This window comes from Hemibagrus wyckioides, linkage group LG17, assembly GCF_019097595.1.
Source record: "Hemibagrus wyckioides isolate EC202008001 linkage group LG17, SWU_Hwy_1.0, whole genome shotgun sequence".
NCBI lineage: Eukaryota > Metazoa > Chordata > Actinopteri > Siluriformes > Bagridae > Hemibagrus > Hemibagrus wyckioides.
In genome coordinates this window covers 20,621,337-20,640,156 of record NC_080726.1, presented here as the reverse complement: position 1 = coordinate 20,640,156, position 18,820 = coordinate 20,621,337, and the positions used below count along the sequence as shown (strand labels likewise).

The 18,820-nt window shown below is 38.8% G+C and overlaps 1 protein-coding gene across 5 annotated transcripts in view; it reads right to left on the bottom strand.

The window, feature by feature from the left end:
- Positions 1-18,820, bottom strand: part of LOC131367838 (alpha-2-macroglobulin-like) — a 60,270-nt gene that overhangs the window by 6,794 nt on the left and 34,656 nt on the right. For 3 of the 5 annotated variants that reach the window (XM_058413399.1, XM_058413403.1, XM_058413401.1), the window contains 29 exons: positions 18,506-18,686; positions 18,011-18,167; positions 17,853-17,905; positions 17,642-17,662; positions 17,345-17,510; positions 17,167-17,251; positions 16,934-17,057; positions 16,717-16,837; positions 16,471-16,580; positions 16,206-16,376; positions 15,901-16,134; positions 15,560-15,772; positions 15,205-15,354; positions 9,647-9,724; positions 9,352-9,429; positions 8,889-8,982; positions 8,601-8,724; positions 5,989-6,214; positions 5,777-5,903; positions 5,553-5,674; positions 5,415-5,466; positions 5,212-5,295; positions 3,799-3,975; positions 2,024-2,099; positions 1,718-1,874; positions 1,562-1,636; positions 1,298-1,460; positions 557-765; positions 251-466 (listed from right to left, as the gene is read on the bottom strand). The exons of 1 other annotated variant lie outside the window; for it this stretch is intronic. In XM_058413399.1, coding sequence (XP_058269382.1) covers positions 251-466; positions 557-765; positions 1,298-1,460; positions 1,562-1,636; positions 1,718-1,874; positions 2,024-2,099; positions 3,799-3,975; positions 5,212-5,295; positions 5,415-5,466; positions 5,553-5,674; positions 5,777-5,903; positions 5,989-6,214; positions 8,601-8,724; positions 8,889-8,982; positions 9,352-9,429; positions 9,647-9,724; positions 15,205-15,354; positions 15,560-15,772; positions 15,901-16,134; positions 16,206-16,376; positions 16,471-16,580; positions 16,717-16,837; positions 16,934-17,057; positions 17,167-17,251; positions 17,345-17,510; positions 17,642-17,662; positions 17,853-17,905; positions 18,011-18,167; positions 18,506-18,686 — 3,844 coding nt within the window. The remainder of the gene's footprint in view (positions 1-250; positions 467-556; positions 766-1,297; positions 1,461-1,561; positions 1,637-1,717; positions 1,875-2,023; positions 2,100-3,798; positions 3,976-5,211; positions 5,296-5,414; positions 5,467-5,552; positions 5,675-5,776; positions 5,904-5,988; positions 6,215-8,600; positions 8,725-8,888; positions 8,983-9,351; positions 9,430-9,646; positions 9,725-15,204; positions 15,355-15,559; positions 15,773-15,900; positions 16,135-16,205; positions 16,377-16,470; positions 16,581-16,716; positions 16,838-16,933; positions 17,058-17,166; positions 17,252-17,344; positions 17,511-17,641; positions 17,663-17,852; positions 17,906-18,010; positions 18,168-18,505; positions 18,687-18,820) is intronic. One more of the 5 variants, XM_058413400.1, reaches the window with a different exon arrangement.

Here is an 18,820-nt window from a genome sequence, read left to right as displayed (position 1 = left end):
GAGTGCTAAACAGACTGATTGCCAAGAAGCCGCGTCATGTTGTCTCATTGTCACTCGTTATGCGAAATGTCGCTCGTAAGGGAGTCATTTTTTTACAATTTGTTTTGCTCGTTATGCTAATAATTTGTTATGGTAGGTGCTCGTTTAGCGAGGTTTGACTGTACTTTTACGTTTGTGGTTGTGATGTGACAAAATGTGGAAAAGTTCAAGGGGAATGAATATTCTTGCAAGGCACTGTAGATGCACTGACCTGCACTGACACGCAGGTGGAGCCCTTCACATCAATGCTGAATTTGCCAGGAACATCCTGCAATAATCTTTCTTGGTACAGTAACTTGTTGTTCTGGTTCACATCAAATTTGTGACTGTCTCCATCTGCTGACTTTACAGTTACTGTGCTAGAGCCTTCTGAGCTGAACACTTTAGTGGAATACAGAGCCAGAGCATGGAGAGCCACCACTGTGTCCTAATTGAAAAAATAAACATACATTGATTTATCATCATAATGGCTAAATGCAAAAGAGGCTAAAGGAAGGGCTGCAGATGAATCAAGTACCTGGGTGGATGAAAAACCTCCATAGGGATTTTGCTGCTTCACCAGCCAGCTGACTATCCTATTAGCATAGCCCAAATCAGCAGCAGTGAGTTGATCTGAAGTGAGAACAGCTAGCAGCACGTATGAGCTGATTTCCACTGACAATGAGCCTTCATTGTCATCATTGTCAGAGTCATCGAATTCTGACTGAGACCAGTGGAGATGACCATCTAAAACAGGTGTGTTTAGATTAGTCATAATGATAAATCACACTTTACTGCTCTAAATTATGCCTGTTGTTCACAGTTTGCAAAAAAATAAACATCAGCATTTAAATGAATGTTTCATTAAAACTGGATTAATCAGAGATTGAGCTTCTTGCATTTACTATTTTCCAAACTATCTTGAAAGTCATATCACGTGGAGTGATGAATGTAAGATGGTTTATTTAGATTTGTTTCACAATGTACATGTAAGTTTCCACATTTTTCCAGTAACGTTTGAATTGAGCCACTGGATGTTACAACCATAACAGCACCAGATGATTATTTGCTTTGACCAAAACAGCATATTATTATACTGTATTATGTCAATATGCCAATAGTGTTATTTAGGCATCCTAGTCAGTTATAGAATGCAGTTTTGGAAAGTCTCCAGAGTTCTCAATGAAAGTGTAATACTTCTTTCTCCAAATACTATCAATGATAAATGTTATATTTGCAACTAATAAAATTTATAAATATACACTGATTAACTCAATACCTTCTCGAATGGAGACATTATCCAGCTCTTTTAGCAGTCGCTCTCGAATTTCTTTGTCTACAGCCAAACTGAAAGTGTAGGCCAACAGTGCAGTGGTGTAGGTGTTCTTCAGATTAGAAATAGAAGATTTTAGGCACAACAGCCCTTTATTCACAACGGGATCCTGCAATGAAAACACACACTGTCTAGTACACACTGTGTAGAAAAAAATGCATTTTACTATATATACAAATATATTTGCTTTGTCATGTCTCAAGCTCTTACCTGCACTGTAATGCCTAAATCAAGCAATGATGCAGTGATGTAAGCAGTAATGGTCACTTCATCATTCACACCACCCTGTAATACATGCAATAGAAATTCAGTCAATTTATTCAGAAATGTGTTCTGCAGTATGGACACCCCAAATACAAGACATACCTTCATTCTATTATTAAACAGATTTCCCTGTTGTATAAAACAGCCATTTGACCTCTGCATACCTATGAGCCATTCCTTTGTACTTTTAATGTTTTCTGGATCAATAAAGATGTAACGTTGTGCTTTGCCAAAAGTCCTCAAGACAAAAACAGTTAACCTGGAAGTGGAGATTTATTTTTATATCCAAAAACATTTTGTACATACCAGAAAGATATTAAAAAGATAATGAGAGTACTTATGAAGAGTTGATAATCGCTTGTCATTAACATTACCTGTTGTCTAGTGTTTGCTTTAAGAAATTCTTACCATGTGTTCTCCTCTCCCCTACCAAATGTGCTATATCCACCACTAAAATGTTTATAGTTTAGCTGCCTCTGGTATCCTGTGTAAAGACAAATTACTGATTCTGATTACTTCATAAAAATATACTGAACAAAATTATATACGGAACACTTTTGTTTTTGCCCCCATTTTTCATGAGCTGAACTCAAAGATCTAAGACTATTTCTGTGTACACAAAAGGCCTATTTCTCTCAAATATTGTTCACAAATCTGTCTAAATCTGTGTTAGTGAGCACTTCTCCTTCGCCGAGGTAATCCATCCACCACACAGGCTTGGCATATCAAGATGCTGATTAGACACCATGATTATTGCACAGGTGTGCCTTAGGCTACTCTAAAATGTCCAGTTTTATCACACAGCACAATTCCACAGATGTCGCAAGTTTTGAGGGAGTGTGCAATTGGCATGATGACTGCAGGAATGTCCACTGTTGCCCGTGAATTGAATGTTCATTTGTCTACCATAAGCCGTCTCCAAAGGCGTTTCAGGGAATTTGGCAGTACATCCAACCGGCCTCACGACCACAGACCACATGTAACCACACCAGCCCAGGACCTCCACATCCAGCATCTTTACCTCCAAGATCGTCTGAGACCAGCCACCCGGACAGCTGCTGCAACAATCGGTTTGCATAACCAAAGAATTTATGCAAAACTGTCAGAAACCGTCTCAGGGAAGCTCATCTGCATGCTCGTCGTCCTCATCGGGGTCTCGACCTGACTGCAGTTCGTCGTCGTAACCGACTTGAGTGGGCAAATGCTCACATTTGATGGCATCTGGCACTTTGGAGAGGTGTTCACTTCACAGATGAATCCCGGTTTTCACTGTACAGGGCAGACAGTGTGTATGGCGTCGTGTGGGTGAGCGGTTTGCTGATGTTGTGGATCGAGTGGCCCGTGGTGGCGATGGGGTTATGGTATGGGCAGGCGTATGTTATGGACAATGAACACAGGTGCATTTTATTGATGGCATTTTGAATGCACAGAGATACCGTGACGAGATCCTGAGGCCCATTGTTGTGCCATTCATCCACGACCATCACCTCATGTTGCAGCATGATAATGCACGGCCCCATGTTGCAAGGATCTGTACACAATTCCTGGAAGCTGAAAACATCCCAGTTCTTGCATGGCCAGCATACTCACTGGACATGTCACCCATTGAGCATGTTTGGGATGCTCTGGATCGGCATATACGACAGCATGTTCCAGTTCCTGCCAATATCCAGCAACTTCGCACAGCCATTGAAGAGGAGTGGACCAACATTTCACAGGCCACAATCAACAACCTGATCAACTCTATGCGAAGGAGATGTGTTGCACTGCGTGAGGCAAATGGTGGTCACACCAGATACTGACTAGTTTTCGGACCCCCCCCCCGGACTGCCCAATACAGTAAAACTGCACATTTTAGAGTGGCCTTTTATTGTGGCCAGCCTAAGGCACACCTGTGCAATAATCATGGTGTCTAATCAGCATCTTGATATGCCAAGCCTGTGTGGTGGATGGATTACCTCGGCGAAGGAGAAGTGCTCACTAACACAGATTTAGACAGATTTGTGAACAATATTTGAGAGAAATAGGCCTTTTGTGTACATAGAAATAGTCTTAGATCTTTGAGTTCAGCTCATGAAAAATGGGGGCAAAAACAAAAGTGTGGCGTAATTTTGTTCAGTGTATATTCATAATGGCTAATATTGACCTTTAAAGATTATAAAGACAAATATAATCTCACTGACCACTCTTTAGAAAACCAGTAGCCCTCTCACGGATATCTGAGGTGAGCTGCTCGGTGTTCTCTAGATACTGAAGAATGTAGATATTGGGGGCAAGGATAGCGATGTTTTGTTCTCCACAGCCATATGGCATCTTTAGCAGTCCATCCAGATTTTGTAATGCATGGCCAAGTATGTCTCCTACAAATAAACACAAAAATATTCTGTATCCGTTTAGCTAAATCATATTGCTGACAAAAACATATAGTTTAACCATACACTAAAACTCCACAGCGCTAATTCTTATTCATATCAAACAGCAGGACAACAGAATGCTGACTAGGAATGTCCCAGTAATTACAGTAGTTGTACAATATGTTACAATATGTGCTTAGTATTGTTATCATGGCTACTTATGTCCACTACCCATATGTTTAATTTGGAATCCTGTTACCTTGCATTTTTAGCTTTGATTTGCATTGTAGTTAATTTCATAAAACTACACACAGTTATATGTTGAGATATACACTGATCAGCCATAACATTATGACCACTGACAGGTGACATGAATAACACTGATTATCTCCTCATCATGGCATGGAGGTCATGTCCTTAAAGTTGATGTGTTAGAAGCAGGAAAAATGGACAAGCGTAAGGATTTGAGCAAGTTTGACAAGGGCCAGATTGTGATGGCTAGACCACTAGATCAGACCATCTCCAAAACTGCAGCTCTTGTGGGGTGTTCATGGGTCAAGGCTGTTTTGGCAGGAAAAGGGGGACCAACACAATATTAGGCATGTGGTCAGAATGTCTAATCGGTGTATGATTACACATTTCATGAGTATTTGCATAGTCAACACAAAATAAATCAACATTCAACAAGTTAAATGTAAATCTGCTGAATCCTGGGGACTCAGGGCACAAGGAGGGGACACAGTGGACAGGGGAAAGAAACCATAGTACCTGGAGGAAACATCTGAACCACAGGGAGTGCATGCAAACTCTGTGCACACAGCATGGAGGCGGGAACCGAATTTCCCACCCTGGAGGTGTAAGGCAACTACTAAGTCATCATGCCAAGCCATGCCAGTCAATTACTTTCTAGCCTGAGTAGCCACCTGTAATAGCATCAACAGCAACAGACACAGAACCAAAAAGCTTGAGCAGAATTTGTTGGTTTGCTTGTTTCAGCTTGGTTTTTCTGAATGCCATGGGTGAAGGTGCACAATTTTGTCTTGTGGAGCCTGTAAAAAGGGCCATGAGGTAGAGATGAAAGATGCTATAATCTCTCAGTGCATCTGTTTTTTCCCAAAGTCAGATGGGAGTTTATGTGTTTGTTAGATAACCAACAACTGACTGCAATCTCTTTGTTCAAGCCTCTGCTTGAGAGTCTTTTTACCATTTTTGTTGAAAACACCATAATGTTTTTTGTCTTACCAAGAACTGAAACAGAAGCTCGCATTGATCCCTCTATTACATCCTCAGGAAGAATCAGCTCCAGCTCTTCTGAAACACTGGTGCCTAGAAGTAAAATAAAAGGCATCACCATCTTTATCAGGGAGTAGAAAATAACGTTAACAAACATGTTTGCGTAAAACAATCAGATATGAATCAACTGCAAAAATATTTGCCAGTCTAACCATCAGGACAAAATAACCAGCTCAGGCTCTTCATCTTTTCAGTTCCTTCAGCCTACAGGGGAAATAATTTTATTAGATTATAGCATGATAAGGAACAGTTTTACAATTTAAGGTTACACTTATTTTTGAGACACTGACCTGTACTATGAGGCTTCGTGTAACCGTGTCAATACGGCCTCTCTCTGGAACACTTACAATCTCATTATCACACACAGTCTGGGATTGTTCTGCCTCAGCACTCACGGTCACATTCACGACTCCTGTAGCATGATAACAAACTCATCAATTCTCAAAAATATAAAGCAATAAATATATAATGAACATCAAACACATGTCTCAGCCAAAAAGGTTTGAAGTCTAACCAAGGACAGATGGAATTAAAGTCCACTTGAAGGTCTTTCTTCCATTTGCACACAGGCAGGATGAATATTCGCCCTCAGAAGATGGTTCCAGAGTGTAATCTGAGGAAGGGGCTGGGGTCACTTTAACCTGTCAGTGAGGCACAGGTGATTCATTTACTGTTCATCTCAAATGTCACAATATTTGTGAAAATGAAATCTTAGTCTTTCAGTACCATAATGCATTTGGAAAGATAATTGAAGACAGTGGCCTTCAGCTCAAAAACCTCTCCCCGGATAATGGAGTAGGGCAACGAGAGCTCCAGGAAGAAGGGCTGAAACACAGTGAGCTGAACAGGAGGAGCCAGACCCAGACCCTTAGAGGATACGCAGAATGCCTCTGTCTCCCAAGTGGTGATGGTGTCAGGAACAGTGACAGGAAGCTGTACTGATCCAGAGTCCCTTGAATTGGAAAACAAAACAATGTAAACTCATAAACCACAAATGTTGTGTAGAAACATGCCAATTAAAACATTTGTTAATACTATTCTACTGTTGGATCCCCAATACATTAAACTGCAAGCAAATTAGAGAGGTGTGACCATTACAGGAATCTGTTTAGTGTTCAAAGCATTCATATCAGCTTTTGTAATTCAATTTCCACTGCAAGTGGGCATTGTCTATTCTGAATTTTTTTTTCATTTGCTCTTTTTCCTTTGGTGATTAGCACATTACATACTTCTCTTTTCCAACCAATCATAAGTCTGAGGCTCACAAGACGGCATCTCTAGACATGCTCTTGCTCTAAAGTGTCATAATTGTTCTCACTTCTTTTGTATTTATTCACGATTCGTCTGTTTGTTTTGACTTCTTGGTTAGTCTTGACCCATGCTTGTCTTTCTGAGTTTAAATATGGATTATCCAAGTCTATCTTTTGACTTTGACTATAAATATTTGATGTGGGCCTAATAAACATGTTGATCTAATGCACTTGCATCCTGCCTTTGTTTTTCTGATGCCCATGTTACAGCAAACCCTTCCACTATAACCTGGAAGCTCCAGTAAACAATAAAAATCACTTGGCTTTCACCATCTTTTAGCAGATTTGGTTTTGTTCCATTCCAGAAATATCAGAGTCAGTTATGAAGCCAGGAGGCAGTGCTGCTGTGTGTAAAATTGGGATCTGTCTCATTATGATGTCTGTATAATTTTCTTTTAAATAAAGATAGAGAATCATCATTTAAAGATGATGTGAATAATATGATGCCCTCTGTACAGTGCAGTCTAAGTGAATGATATGGATGCTCTATAAATATTTTTTGCAAGCTGTTCATGCAAACCATGAACAGCTAAAACCTGACACTCAGGTAGCTTCTTTCATATATATATATATATATATATATATATATATATACACTATATTGCCAAAAGTATTCGCTCACCTGCCTTGACTCGCATATGAACTTAAGTGACATCCCTTTCCTAATCCATAGGGTTCAATATGACTTCGTCCACCCTTTGCAGCTATAACAGCTTCAACTCTTCTGGGAAGGCTGTCCACAAGGTTTAGGAGTGTGTTTATGGGAATTTTTGACCATTCTTCCAGAAGCGCATTTGTGAGGTCACACACTGATGTTGGACGAGAAGGCCTGGCTCTCAGTCTCCGCTCTAATTCATCCCAAAGGTGTTCTATCGGGTTGAGGTCAGGACTCTGTGCAGGCCAGTCAAGTTCATCCACACCAGACTCTGTCATCCATGTCTTTATGGACCTTGCTTTGGTCACTGGTGCACAGTCATGTTGGAAGAGGAAGGGGCCAGCTCCAAACTGTTCCCACAAAGTTGGGAGCATGGAATTGTCCAAAATGTCTTGGTATGCTGAAGCATTCAGAGTTCCTTTCACTGGAACTAAGGGGCCAAGCCCAGCTCCTGAAAAACAACCCCACACCATAATCCCCCCTCCACCAAACTTTACACTTGGCACAATGCAGTCAGACAAGTACCGTTCTCCTGGCAACCGCCAAACCCAGACTCGTCCATCAGATTGCCAGATGGAGAAGCGCGATTCGTCACTCCAGAGAACATGTCTCCACTGCTCTAGAGTCCAGTGGCGGCGTGCTTTACACCACTGCATCCGACGCTTTGCATTGCACTTGGTGATGTATGGCTTGGATGCAGCTGCTCGGCCATGGAAACCCATTCCATGAAGCTCTCTGCGCACTGTTCTTGAGCTAATCTGAAGGCCACATGAAGTTTGGAGGTCTGTAGCGATTGACTCTGCAGAAAGTTGGCGACCTCTTCGCACTATGCGCCTCAGCATCCGCTGACCCCGCTCCGTCAGTTTACGTGGCCTACCACTTCGTGGCTGAGTTGCTGTCGTTCCCAAACACTTCCACGTTCTTATAATACAGCTGACAGTTGACTGTGGAATATTTAGGAGCGAGGAAATTTCACGACTGGATTTGTTGCACAGGTGGCATCCTATCACAGTTCCACGCTGGAATTCACTGAGCTCCTGAGAGCGACCCATTCTTTCACAAATGTTTGTAAAAACAGTCTGCATGCCTAGGTGCTTGATTTTATACACCTGTGGCCATGGAAGTGATTGGAACACCTGATTCTGATTATTTGATGGTTGGATGGGTGAGCGAATACTTTTGGCAATATAGTGTATATATATATATATATATATATATATATATATATATATATATATATATATATATATATATATATATCTACCACGGCACTTTCAGGCATGCTTTCAATGTGAGATAAATACTCCATCTACGTTCATATTCCTCTACAGCCTATAAATAATCAACATTATGCAACAAGCTGATATACTGACCCCACTTCAGACAGTTGCCAAATCCATGTTTCTGGGAAGAATTTGCGGACTGTCTCACTGGGTTCATAATCTACTGACACCTCTTTAAGCTTAGAACCAACATTAATGAGGACCCCGATCCTGTCTTTGAAAATGATCAAAAAAAGTCATTAGTACACTTAATAGATTAACCTATTTTAAAAGTTAGAAATATTGAGGATATCATTTATGCATTTAGCTGTAATATATATATATATATATATATATATATTATAATTTTGTATAAGATGGAAAAAGGCCAGGATGTACGAATAGAGTGAGCGAGATAATCTTTCAGTAGTTTGTGTTTCGAACAGTGAGTTTTTCTCCCAGCCAAATTTGTTATCATCTTCATCCCCACTCCCTGTTGGGTTAAAATAAGTCATAATTAGTGTAGTAAATTTCAAAAATTGCATAGACAACTAATTAGTTTCTATGCAAATAAATTTAAATAACATGCAAGTAAAGTTATCTATCTGACTGACTCCAATATGTATGTCTAATATAACTAATAACAAAAAACTTTAAAAATTAATGAGATACACTGTTGTGTGTGTGCATGTCTCACCTCTGAAGCAGGTAAAGCTACATGCAACAGACAAAATGAATGTAAAGCCACATCCTGTAAGTGCTAATTCCTGATCTGTAGGTATTTGTTGTGTACTGTAATAACATTTTTACACACATATTTACACAAGCACTTATTACATTTGACCACCAATCTGTCTTTTACCTTTATTGTACTGTAAACACAGTCAACCTCTGCACCCTGTGGCCTTCGAGGCCTAACAGCAATCGAATAGCGTGATCTCTATGGGAGATATAGTTTAACATTACATTAGTCATACACTACTAGTACTATTAGTACTTTGTGACCTTTGTATGTACATTACATTAACAGAAGAGATTTAAAAACTTATATGCTTTAACTTTATATACAATGAATAGTGATTGTATACATTACTATTGTTACTATTTAAATCCTGCCAAGGTATCTTTAATGTATTGTAAGCATGGCCAGTACATACATGTTGAGATATAAGATGCCAGTCTTCAACCACGAAGGGATAATCTGACATAGATGTCACAGGCAACAATTTAAATATCTATGAAAGACATATTTCACTGATTATTAGATATCATATACAGTATGTCTCAAAACACAGACAAAAAATACTTTGTGACCTTAAAAAAAAAAAAGTTTTATGCAAGAAATAGCAACAAACTCTATTATTATTATTATTATCTATCTACATATATATAATTTTCTTCCTAAATTCCCTTTACTAGTAATTTGCTTGGTTCTGAGGCAGCATAGTGTTAACACAGCTGAGCTGAACATAGCGCCATGTTCATTAGTTGGAATTTGGGTTTGGGTTGCTCTCTGTGTGGAGTTCTGCATGCTCTCAGATTTTACATGGCTACCTCTGGGTTCTCTGGTTTATTCCCACCCTAAAAATATGGCGCTCCTTAGTGTGAATGATATTGCAAATGTGTGCATAGTGCCCTGTGGTGGACTGTCATCCTATCCAAGATGTACACTGTGCAATAAAATTAGATTAAAATTAGACTTAAATCACACATTGGATCAACATCATCAACCTATTCAGGGCTGGATTTAAAATGACACTGAAAATCAAAGTAAAAATTTCAAATTACAGACTGATCCAACTTACATGAATTTCATTACAACTCATAATTTGTTTATTGGATATGAGGGCCAATCAGTTGCATTAATGCTTTTGTCATCCAGAAACTTCCTACACACTGTCATGCACCAGGAGGAACTCAGGGTCCACTGCACCAGCCTAAAGTCTGACAAGGTGCCTAACAGTAGTAAGCGTACCAGTGCCTAGCACATGGATTTCTGTGCAATTTTCCAAGTATATATCTCCCCAGACCATCACCGACCCACTGCCAAACTGGTCATGCTGGATGATGTTGCAGGCACCCAAACATTCCCCGTCGCATTTCTAGACTCTTGATTTGTGGTTAAGTTGACGTCAATTCCTGTGTTTGAAGCACTTACTGCCTGTAAATGACTATTTTCATTTTCAAATTCTTGGGGTGAAATTAGCTAGGCCTTTAGGTGCTCCAGCAGCACAGGTTAGGTTTATTCCGTGAGCCAGGGCACCAGACATAGCAGGTAATCTTAGGGTCCTAGGCAAGCACAGGTTCTCAAAGAAAGTCTTCCATGTAGGAGCTAATGATATATGCCTTCGTCAATCCGAGGTTACCAAGAGTAATATTGTACAGGTGTGTAAATTAGCAAAGACGATGTCCGATGCAGTAATATGCTCTGGCCCCATCCCAATGTGGCGTGGCGATGTAGCTTACAGCAGGTTTTGGTCGCTGAACTGCTGGATGTCCAAATGATGCTCCAAAAACAATGTGGGCTTCATAGACAATTGGAGCTCTTTTGAGGGCAAGGCTGGACTGTTAGGACGGGACGGTGTCCATCCCACTCGGGAAGGTGCTGCTCTCATTTCTTGCAGCATAGCACACAGTCTTAGAGCAGATCTAGTTAATCGGTGACAATCCAGGGCCAGGGCCAGGGAGCAGACAAGCAGGTTAATACGATCGTCTGCTAGCTGCAATGAGTCGTCACTCAGGGTTCATAACATTGAGACGGTGTCTGTTCCCCGAGCCAAACAAAAATGTTTTAACAGAAATCAGAAAATTTGTTTTAGTAACATGATTAACATAAAACTAGGTCATAGTGAGCGCACAATCAGCACTTTTGATCTGAAGCTAGGACTGTTAAATACAAGATCTCTTTCAATTAAAGCACTAATTATTAATGAACTGATTACTGATCAAGAGTTTAGTGTTCTATGTTTAACAAAAACATGGATTAAACAAAACGAGTATGTAGCATTAAATGAAGCTTGTCTGCCTGGTTATAGCTATATACATCAACCAGGTCTAAAAGGCAGGGGAGGAAGTGTTGCAGTTATTCATGATAATAAGCTAGACACCACACAAAAAACCAAACATCAATTCAAAACATTTGAAGTTCTTTATACTAACCTAACTTATGTAGCCACAAAAAATAAGTTCACAGAGCCGTTTCCACTAATTGTGGAAATAATTATTTACAGACCCCCAAGGCCATATTCTGAATTCCTCAGTGAATTTGGAGATTTTATTTCAAACCTTGTTATTTCTTTAGACAAAGCATTAATAGTAGACTTCAACATTCATTTTGATAAGTAAGAAGACCCTCTGAGAACAGCAGTTGTATCCATCTTAGATTCAGTAGGTGTTAATCAGAATGTAATAGGACCCACTCATAATGGAGGTCACACTCTGGATCTTATTCTAACATTCAGTTTAAATATAGAAAACATAGTCTCTCTTCCGCAGAGAGATTTACCAACAGACTCCCAGAATTATCATGCATGATTGGTTCGCTGTCTGACTCCACAGAACTTGAACAGGTGACTGATTACCTGGAGTCAATGTTTTGCAACACTCTATACACTGTAGCCCCACTTAAAAAGAAAACAATTAAAGAGAAGAAACTAGCACCCTGGGACAACGAACACACACAAGCTTTAAAACAATCAGCTAGGAAACTAGAACGTAAATGGCGTCAAACTAAATTGGCAGTATTTTGGTTAGCGTGGAAGGAAAGCCTTTTGAGCTACAAAAATTCTCTTAGTACTGCTAGATCAGTGTATCTCTCTGCCCCAATCGAAGGTAATAAAAACAATCCTAAATTTTTATTTAGTACTATAGCAAAACTAACTAGGAGTAAAACAACTATAGAAAAGCACACACCATCTATATGCAGCAGCAATGACTTGGCTAAATGGCTATGTGCGTAAATGTTTTAAGTTAGCAGTTATCAAACCCCTGATTAAAAAACCTGACCTCGACCCCTGTCAGCTGTCTAACTATAGACCAATATCAAACCTGCCCTTTATCTCCAAGATACTAGAAAAGACAGCACTGGTTAAAGTGGTCAATGACTGGCTTCTGATCAGGGTTGTGTCTCCATACTGGTGTTACTTGATCTTAGTGCAGCTTTTGACACCATTGACCACAGTATTGTACTTGATAGGCTAGAACATGTTGTTGGTGTTAAAGGAACAGCCCTCTCCTGGCTCAGGTCTTATTTGACTGACCGTTATCAGTTTGTAGATCTAGATGGTGACTTCTCTATGCATACCAAGGTTATATTCGGTGTTGCACAAGGTTCTGTTTTAGGCCCACTACTTTTCTCCCTATATATGCTACATCTTGGTGCAATTATTCGTAAACATGGTATTAGCTTCCACTGTTATGCTGATGACACACAGCTATATGTTTCAGTCAAGTCAGATGAGAGACACCAGCTTATTAAGAATGTGTAAAGGACATTAGACATTGGATGGTCACTAACTTCCTCCTGCTTAACTCTGACAAGACAGAGGTGCTTGTACTAGGACCACATGCAGCTTTCTGATTACAGAGTAACGGTGGATGGTCTTTCTGTTTCATCTTGTCCAGCAGTAAAAGATCTTGGTGTGATTATTGACCCTGGTCATTTGTTTGAAGCTCACGTAGATAATATCACTAGGGTAGCCTTCTTTCATCTCAGAAATATTGCCAAGATAAGAAATATGATGTCACTTTATGATGCAGAAAAACTAGTTCATGCTTTTGTTACCTCTAGATTGGATTATTTTAATGCCTTACTGTCTGGATGTTGCAGTAGGAGCATAAACAAAGCTCCAGTTAGTCCAGAAAGCAGCAGCTAGAGTCCTAACCAGAAGAACCATATGAACGCATCACTCCTATCTTATCCACACTACACTGGCTCCCAGTCAAACTTCGCATTGATTATAAAATCCTGTTACTGACCTATAAAGCACTAAATGGTCTCACGCCACAGTACCTCAGTGATCTTTTAGTCTTTTATGATCCGCCATGCCTATTTCGATCAATGGGTGCTGGTTATTTGGTAATACCTCAAGTAGCAAAGGCTACAGCAGAGGGCAGAGCTTTTTCTTTCAAAGCCCCACAGTTGTGGAACAGCCTTCCAATTATTGTTTGCGATTCAGACACAGTCTTAATGTTTAAGTCTAGGCTGAAAACACATTTTTTTAGTCAAGCTTTTAATGTATAGTTTTCTTAGGTAAAGGAGCAGATCTGGAAGGTTCATGGGCATAGAGTGTTTGGTGTACTGGGATGTTTGGATGCTGTCATCTTACCACCCTCACAAGTCGCTCAGGTTTGCTGACTGTTACGTCCATAAATGTCCTTGTGACATTCACCACAGATTCACCACAATTTTAATGTTACTCCTTTCACCCCTAGAGCATCTTTAAAAAAAGGTCATAACACTGACTGTGAAGTGGATGGACACTTTATGTCCCGGGAAGCCTTCACCTTCTGTCACCTTCTGGCTCCCTTTTGGCTATCATAGCTAGTCCTGCACTTTACACATAATCTACATTGTCTTTATACATCATATGATCAGAAGCATATTTAATATCTTTCTCTTTCTTTCTCTGTCCTTCTCTGTCGAGCTATACACCCCACTCCTAAGCTCCATTATGACCACTGCCTCTACCCTTGGTCGGAATCTTGTCGCTTGGTGGTGCTCACTGATGCTGTGGATGGATCTGTGTGGACAGCCTGTGACCAGGAAACAGCTGTGGACAGAGCCACTTGGGGACTCTCACACTGTCACAGATCTGCCATTACATCTGTCAGCTTGTGACAGCAAGGAATTAGTGTCTATAATGACATCATAAACTACACTGACCTAATAGCCTTCACTCCCCACATGCACCAATAAGCCCTGGCCACCCATGACACTGTTGCTGGTTCACCACTGTTCCTTGGACCGCTTTTGATAGATACTGACCACTGCTGACTGGGAACACTCCACAAGAGCTGCAGTTTTGGAGATGCTCTGATCCAGTTGTCTAGCCATCACAATTTGGCCCTTGTCAAATTCGCTCAAATCTTTTGTGCATTTTTCCTGATTCTAATACACAACTTTGTTCACTTGCTGCCTAATATATCCCAACAATATATATATTGTCTGTATATCTGCACATAGCTTTCTATTTCATTACTGCTTTGCTCTTCCGGTTAGATTCTAACTGCATTTTGTTGCCTTGTACCCATGTGCAATGACAATAAGGTTGAATGTAATTTAATCTAACCTACAGATTATACAGGTATTAAAACACTAACCCCTAGCCATGAAGAGGGGATAATTCAAATGTTGGCTCTGTATGTAACTGTGTGTCTGTGAACAGACAATAACATTTCCTGTCACTGCAGCCATTGATGATGTCATACAATCACCACTCCATAACACACCAAAGACACAGTCAGAACATGTGAATCTCCACACAAACAGTAACCTGAGTAACCTACTTTCCATCACAACAGATACTCCTGACAATTTGTGTATATTTTAAGGAAACTAATACAAATGTTAGGATGGTGGATTTAGGGTTATACAGGAATAAAAGCTAGAATGAATTTAATTCACTTGGTACTTAGTTTTAGCAGTAATAGACTGAGCTAGAATTTAAAACAGGTTTAAAAAAATGTTAGTGCAGAAGATTAAGTAAATCTTAACCTTATTTGTGTTTAGACGGTTCTCAGAATCCAAGATGAACACACTCTGGTCTACAACACTGAGGCCACACAATGAACCAGGATGAGCTGAGAGCTCGAGAGTGTTCTTCTCTCCAGGAACTGCCTTAGAGGGAGAGAACTGTAGCGAAACCTGGAGTCCATTCCATAACAAAATGTTTAAGTATATTCAGCTTCATCATCTCAGGCAGAAATCAGATCAGAACTCAAAATAATCCATTACAGTAATTGACTGTAACCAGAGAATAATATATATATATACATATATATATATATATATATATATATATATATATATATATGAAAAGTAAGATAAAATCTGATTAAGTCAGTAGTACCTGATTTTTAAAACATTTTTCCACATCAAAATTCTTCCTTGCAACAACAAGATTTTCACTGGGCAGGGCAGAATATGCCAGAACCTGCACTACAGGAGCCAGCTCAGCAACAACTGACAATTTGAATGAGATTTTCCCGTTTCTCAAAGCTGTAGAGTCTTTCACTTCGACTTTCTCAAAACCATGGTGGACTATGGCTCCTTTAGATAAGACCTGGACCAGAAAGCCAAAATATTTGTTCATCACTGTCAGGTGCATTTCAGTTTAAACTGCTGGAATGAAGTTAATACAGAAGGCTTGCATTTGTAAACATACAATATAATCTTGCTGCATGTACTTACCATATACATAATATCAATACTGAAACTTTCAGTAGTTTCGCCAACAATATAGTAGTTAATGGTTATGGGAATTTCAGCACCACATTTAAACAGTTCCTCTGAGCTCTCTATTGACAGTTTACTGAACACCGGACTGTAAGGTTTAGCAGGTTGGAGCAGCTGTATACGTTTTTCTGCAGTTGAAAAGAATGGTGTTTTGTATTGGTGGTATTTTTCCTCCAGATTGACACTTGCCTAGATAACAGTGAAAATTAGTTATAAAAATCGATTGAAATGATTTCAAATCTAAGGTCATTGTATCATACCCTCAATGTTATTTCTGTTTTAGGATGTTCAGGTGAAGGGACTGAGAAGTTTGCCAAGCCATTATTGTCTGTAGTAAGATTGAGTAGTAGCGTTTGAGACCACCGTTTACCTTCTGAAAGATACACCTTCTTGTTAGGAATTGGTGTTCCACTGAAGGTAGTAACTTTAATCTGTTAATCAAAGAAAGAAGAATTGACAACTTGGAGAAAGCTGTCAAAAACATCACTAATATGAATGCTTACAGAAAATCAGAGGAAAACTCACACTTCCTTCTATAAAGGTGCCATATTCAAAGTATTTTGGTAAATCCATAAGCTCGACTTCACCAATTTGGAATGTGAGAGCTATGATTATAGATTTCACCATGGAAACTTCTAAACAAAAAGACCAATATACAATACATATGTTAATAATATTGACTAATACATTTTACATCTATTTCAGCATAACTTGAAGTTTACATTATAAATCAGATTGTGTTTTTTGTGCCTTGTCTCCCTCAGCTCTCACCTGTTCCTTCCTCTGTCAGTGTAACAGTAGCATTAAGGTTGTCCTCAAAAATTGTTTTTAATTCAGAATTCATGAAAGTTGACACATTCAATATATGTAAGACACAACCAGTCTTTCCCATCTTTTAGGAAAACACAAAAACAAATACAGGGTGAAAACTATATCAGTATAGAGATAAAAAAACCTTAGACTCTTTAATATAGTGTTACTTTCGCACCTCCACTGTTTCAACCAGGCATGGTGACACCATTGGAGCGTTCTGATGGTGAATATAATCCGGCCGAAATTTACGACACACTTGCACCAGTGCTGCACCAGGTACTGGCTGTCCATAAGTGTACCTTAAAAATGCACAAGCATTAACCTTTGTTTCGAACAGTGATTTTTTAGGCAACATAAACATATCCTGAATTTCTATTTTTGTTGTTTTCTCTTGAAGCTGTCACCTACGTTCCACAAATCTCCAGCTTCAGTTCCTCCTCACCAACACTGTGTTTTTCTGGTGCTTTTACTGTAATCTCAAACTTGGGTAAGACTGCAAGTCAAATGTCAATATAATTTTATTATAACTTATTTTGTACTGTATATTATGTAGTCATTACAAGTAAATTAATAAAAAAAATCTTACCATACTTTTTCACCGTGAAAGAGTGTGTGAATAATTCAGTTCCAATGTTAGCAATGATCTGATATTCTCCCTGTGGAGCCTCAACATTTAGTTCATGAGAAAGCTGCAGTATCAGACCTGTTGGGGTCACATTCGTCCACTGACCAATCCTGTTATTATTATTATCCTGATTGGTTCATAAAAATAGCATTATTTTTTTAAACAACCAATATTAACAAATTATTAAAATGAACAACAGTGTCACAAACTAAAATAAAGAAAAAACTAAATATATTAGGTATAGTTTCATTTTCTTACCTCGATTATTACTGTGCTGTACTGTAAAGGAGAGTATAATGGCATAAATCTAATTAAGTTGTTTTTTGTTTTATTAATACAATATAAAGATATTACACAAAGAAGGGTGTGATAATAATCTGTGCAGTTACACGTAACCAGCTAAAACTCAGTTTTATGCACTCATTTATTATATCAAAGTAAATATTTGAATTAAAAAGTGTCATTTTACTTTTTGTTTAAGGGGAATAAAATTGGAATCCATGGTGACGATCCTGAAATTTACTGTGGAAAAAAAAGAAAAAGAAATGCGTTTTAAGCTGAATCTACAATTCTCTAACAATTTAAAGGCCTTGGAATTAGTGAAGTATGGTGCAGGAATTTAGTCACCTGTTTGGCCTGGATTGTAGATGGGTTTATCAGTCTGAATAAATACTAATGGGTTGTAGGATTTAAACATCACTTTTGCTTTCTCTGTTATCTTAAAGCTTTTACCTTTGACCTCTACCTTGATCTCCTGTACTGATTCTCCCTTAACATGTGGAGCCTGTGAAGATGTCATGGATATTGAAACACATCAGTCACAATCCTATAAAATTAAAATAATGAAATATATAACTGAGGGCAAATAAGTATTCAGGCACGTCTGCTTTAGTTATTTAATATAATTCTAGTATAAATATCTCCACATTTCCTCATCAGGTTTTTCAACATACCGTATACATTTTTATGTAAATTAATTCATCCTTGTTTCTTCATATTTATAAGTATGAAGTCAAAAGACATTATGTACGTGAATCTAAAGTGGAAATACAGTATTCACTGGAAATAGTTTAAAATAACAAAAAAAACTTATTTCCCCTCACTTTATATGGAATTTCTGACCTTAAACTGGGAGCAGCGGTGAATCTCCTTTACCACTGTCTCCTGTAAAATACTTTTGTTCTGGTCCTTGTGAATCAGATAGATGTCCATTTGCAGAGTCTCATTAGGCTTCATAAGATCAACACACAGCTTAGCCTCAGAGCCAGACTCTATGACTGCAGGAAATGTCACTATGAAATATCTAAAACGAAAAAAATACATCTATTTTGTGATTATTCTTTGTGTGTGTGAGAAGCAGTAAAGAGATGCACAATGGTAAAGTAAAGGTTATGTAAAATAAGCTATTGTAGGAAGGTGGCAGTAATGTTTTAAACT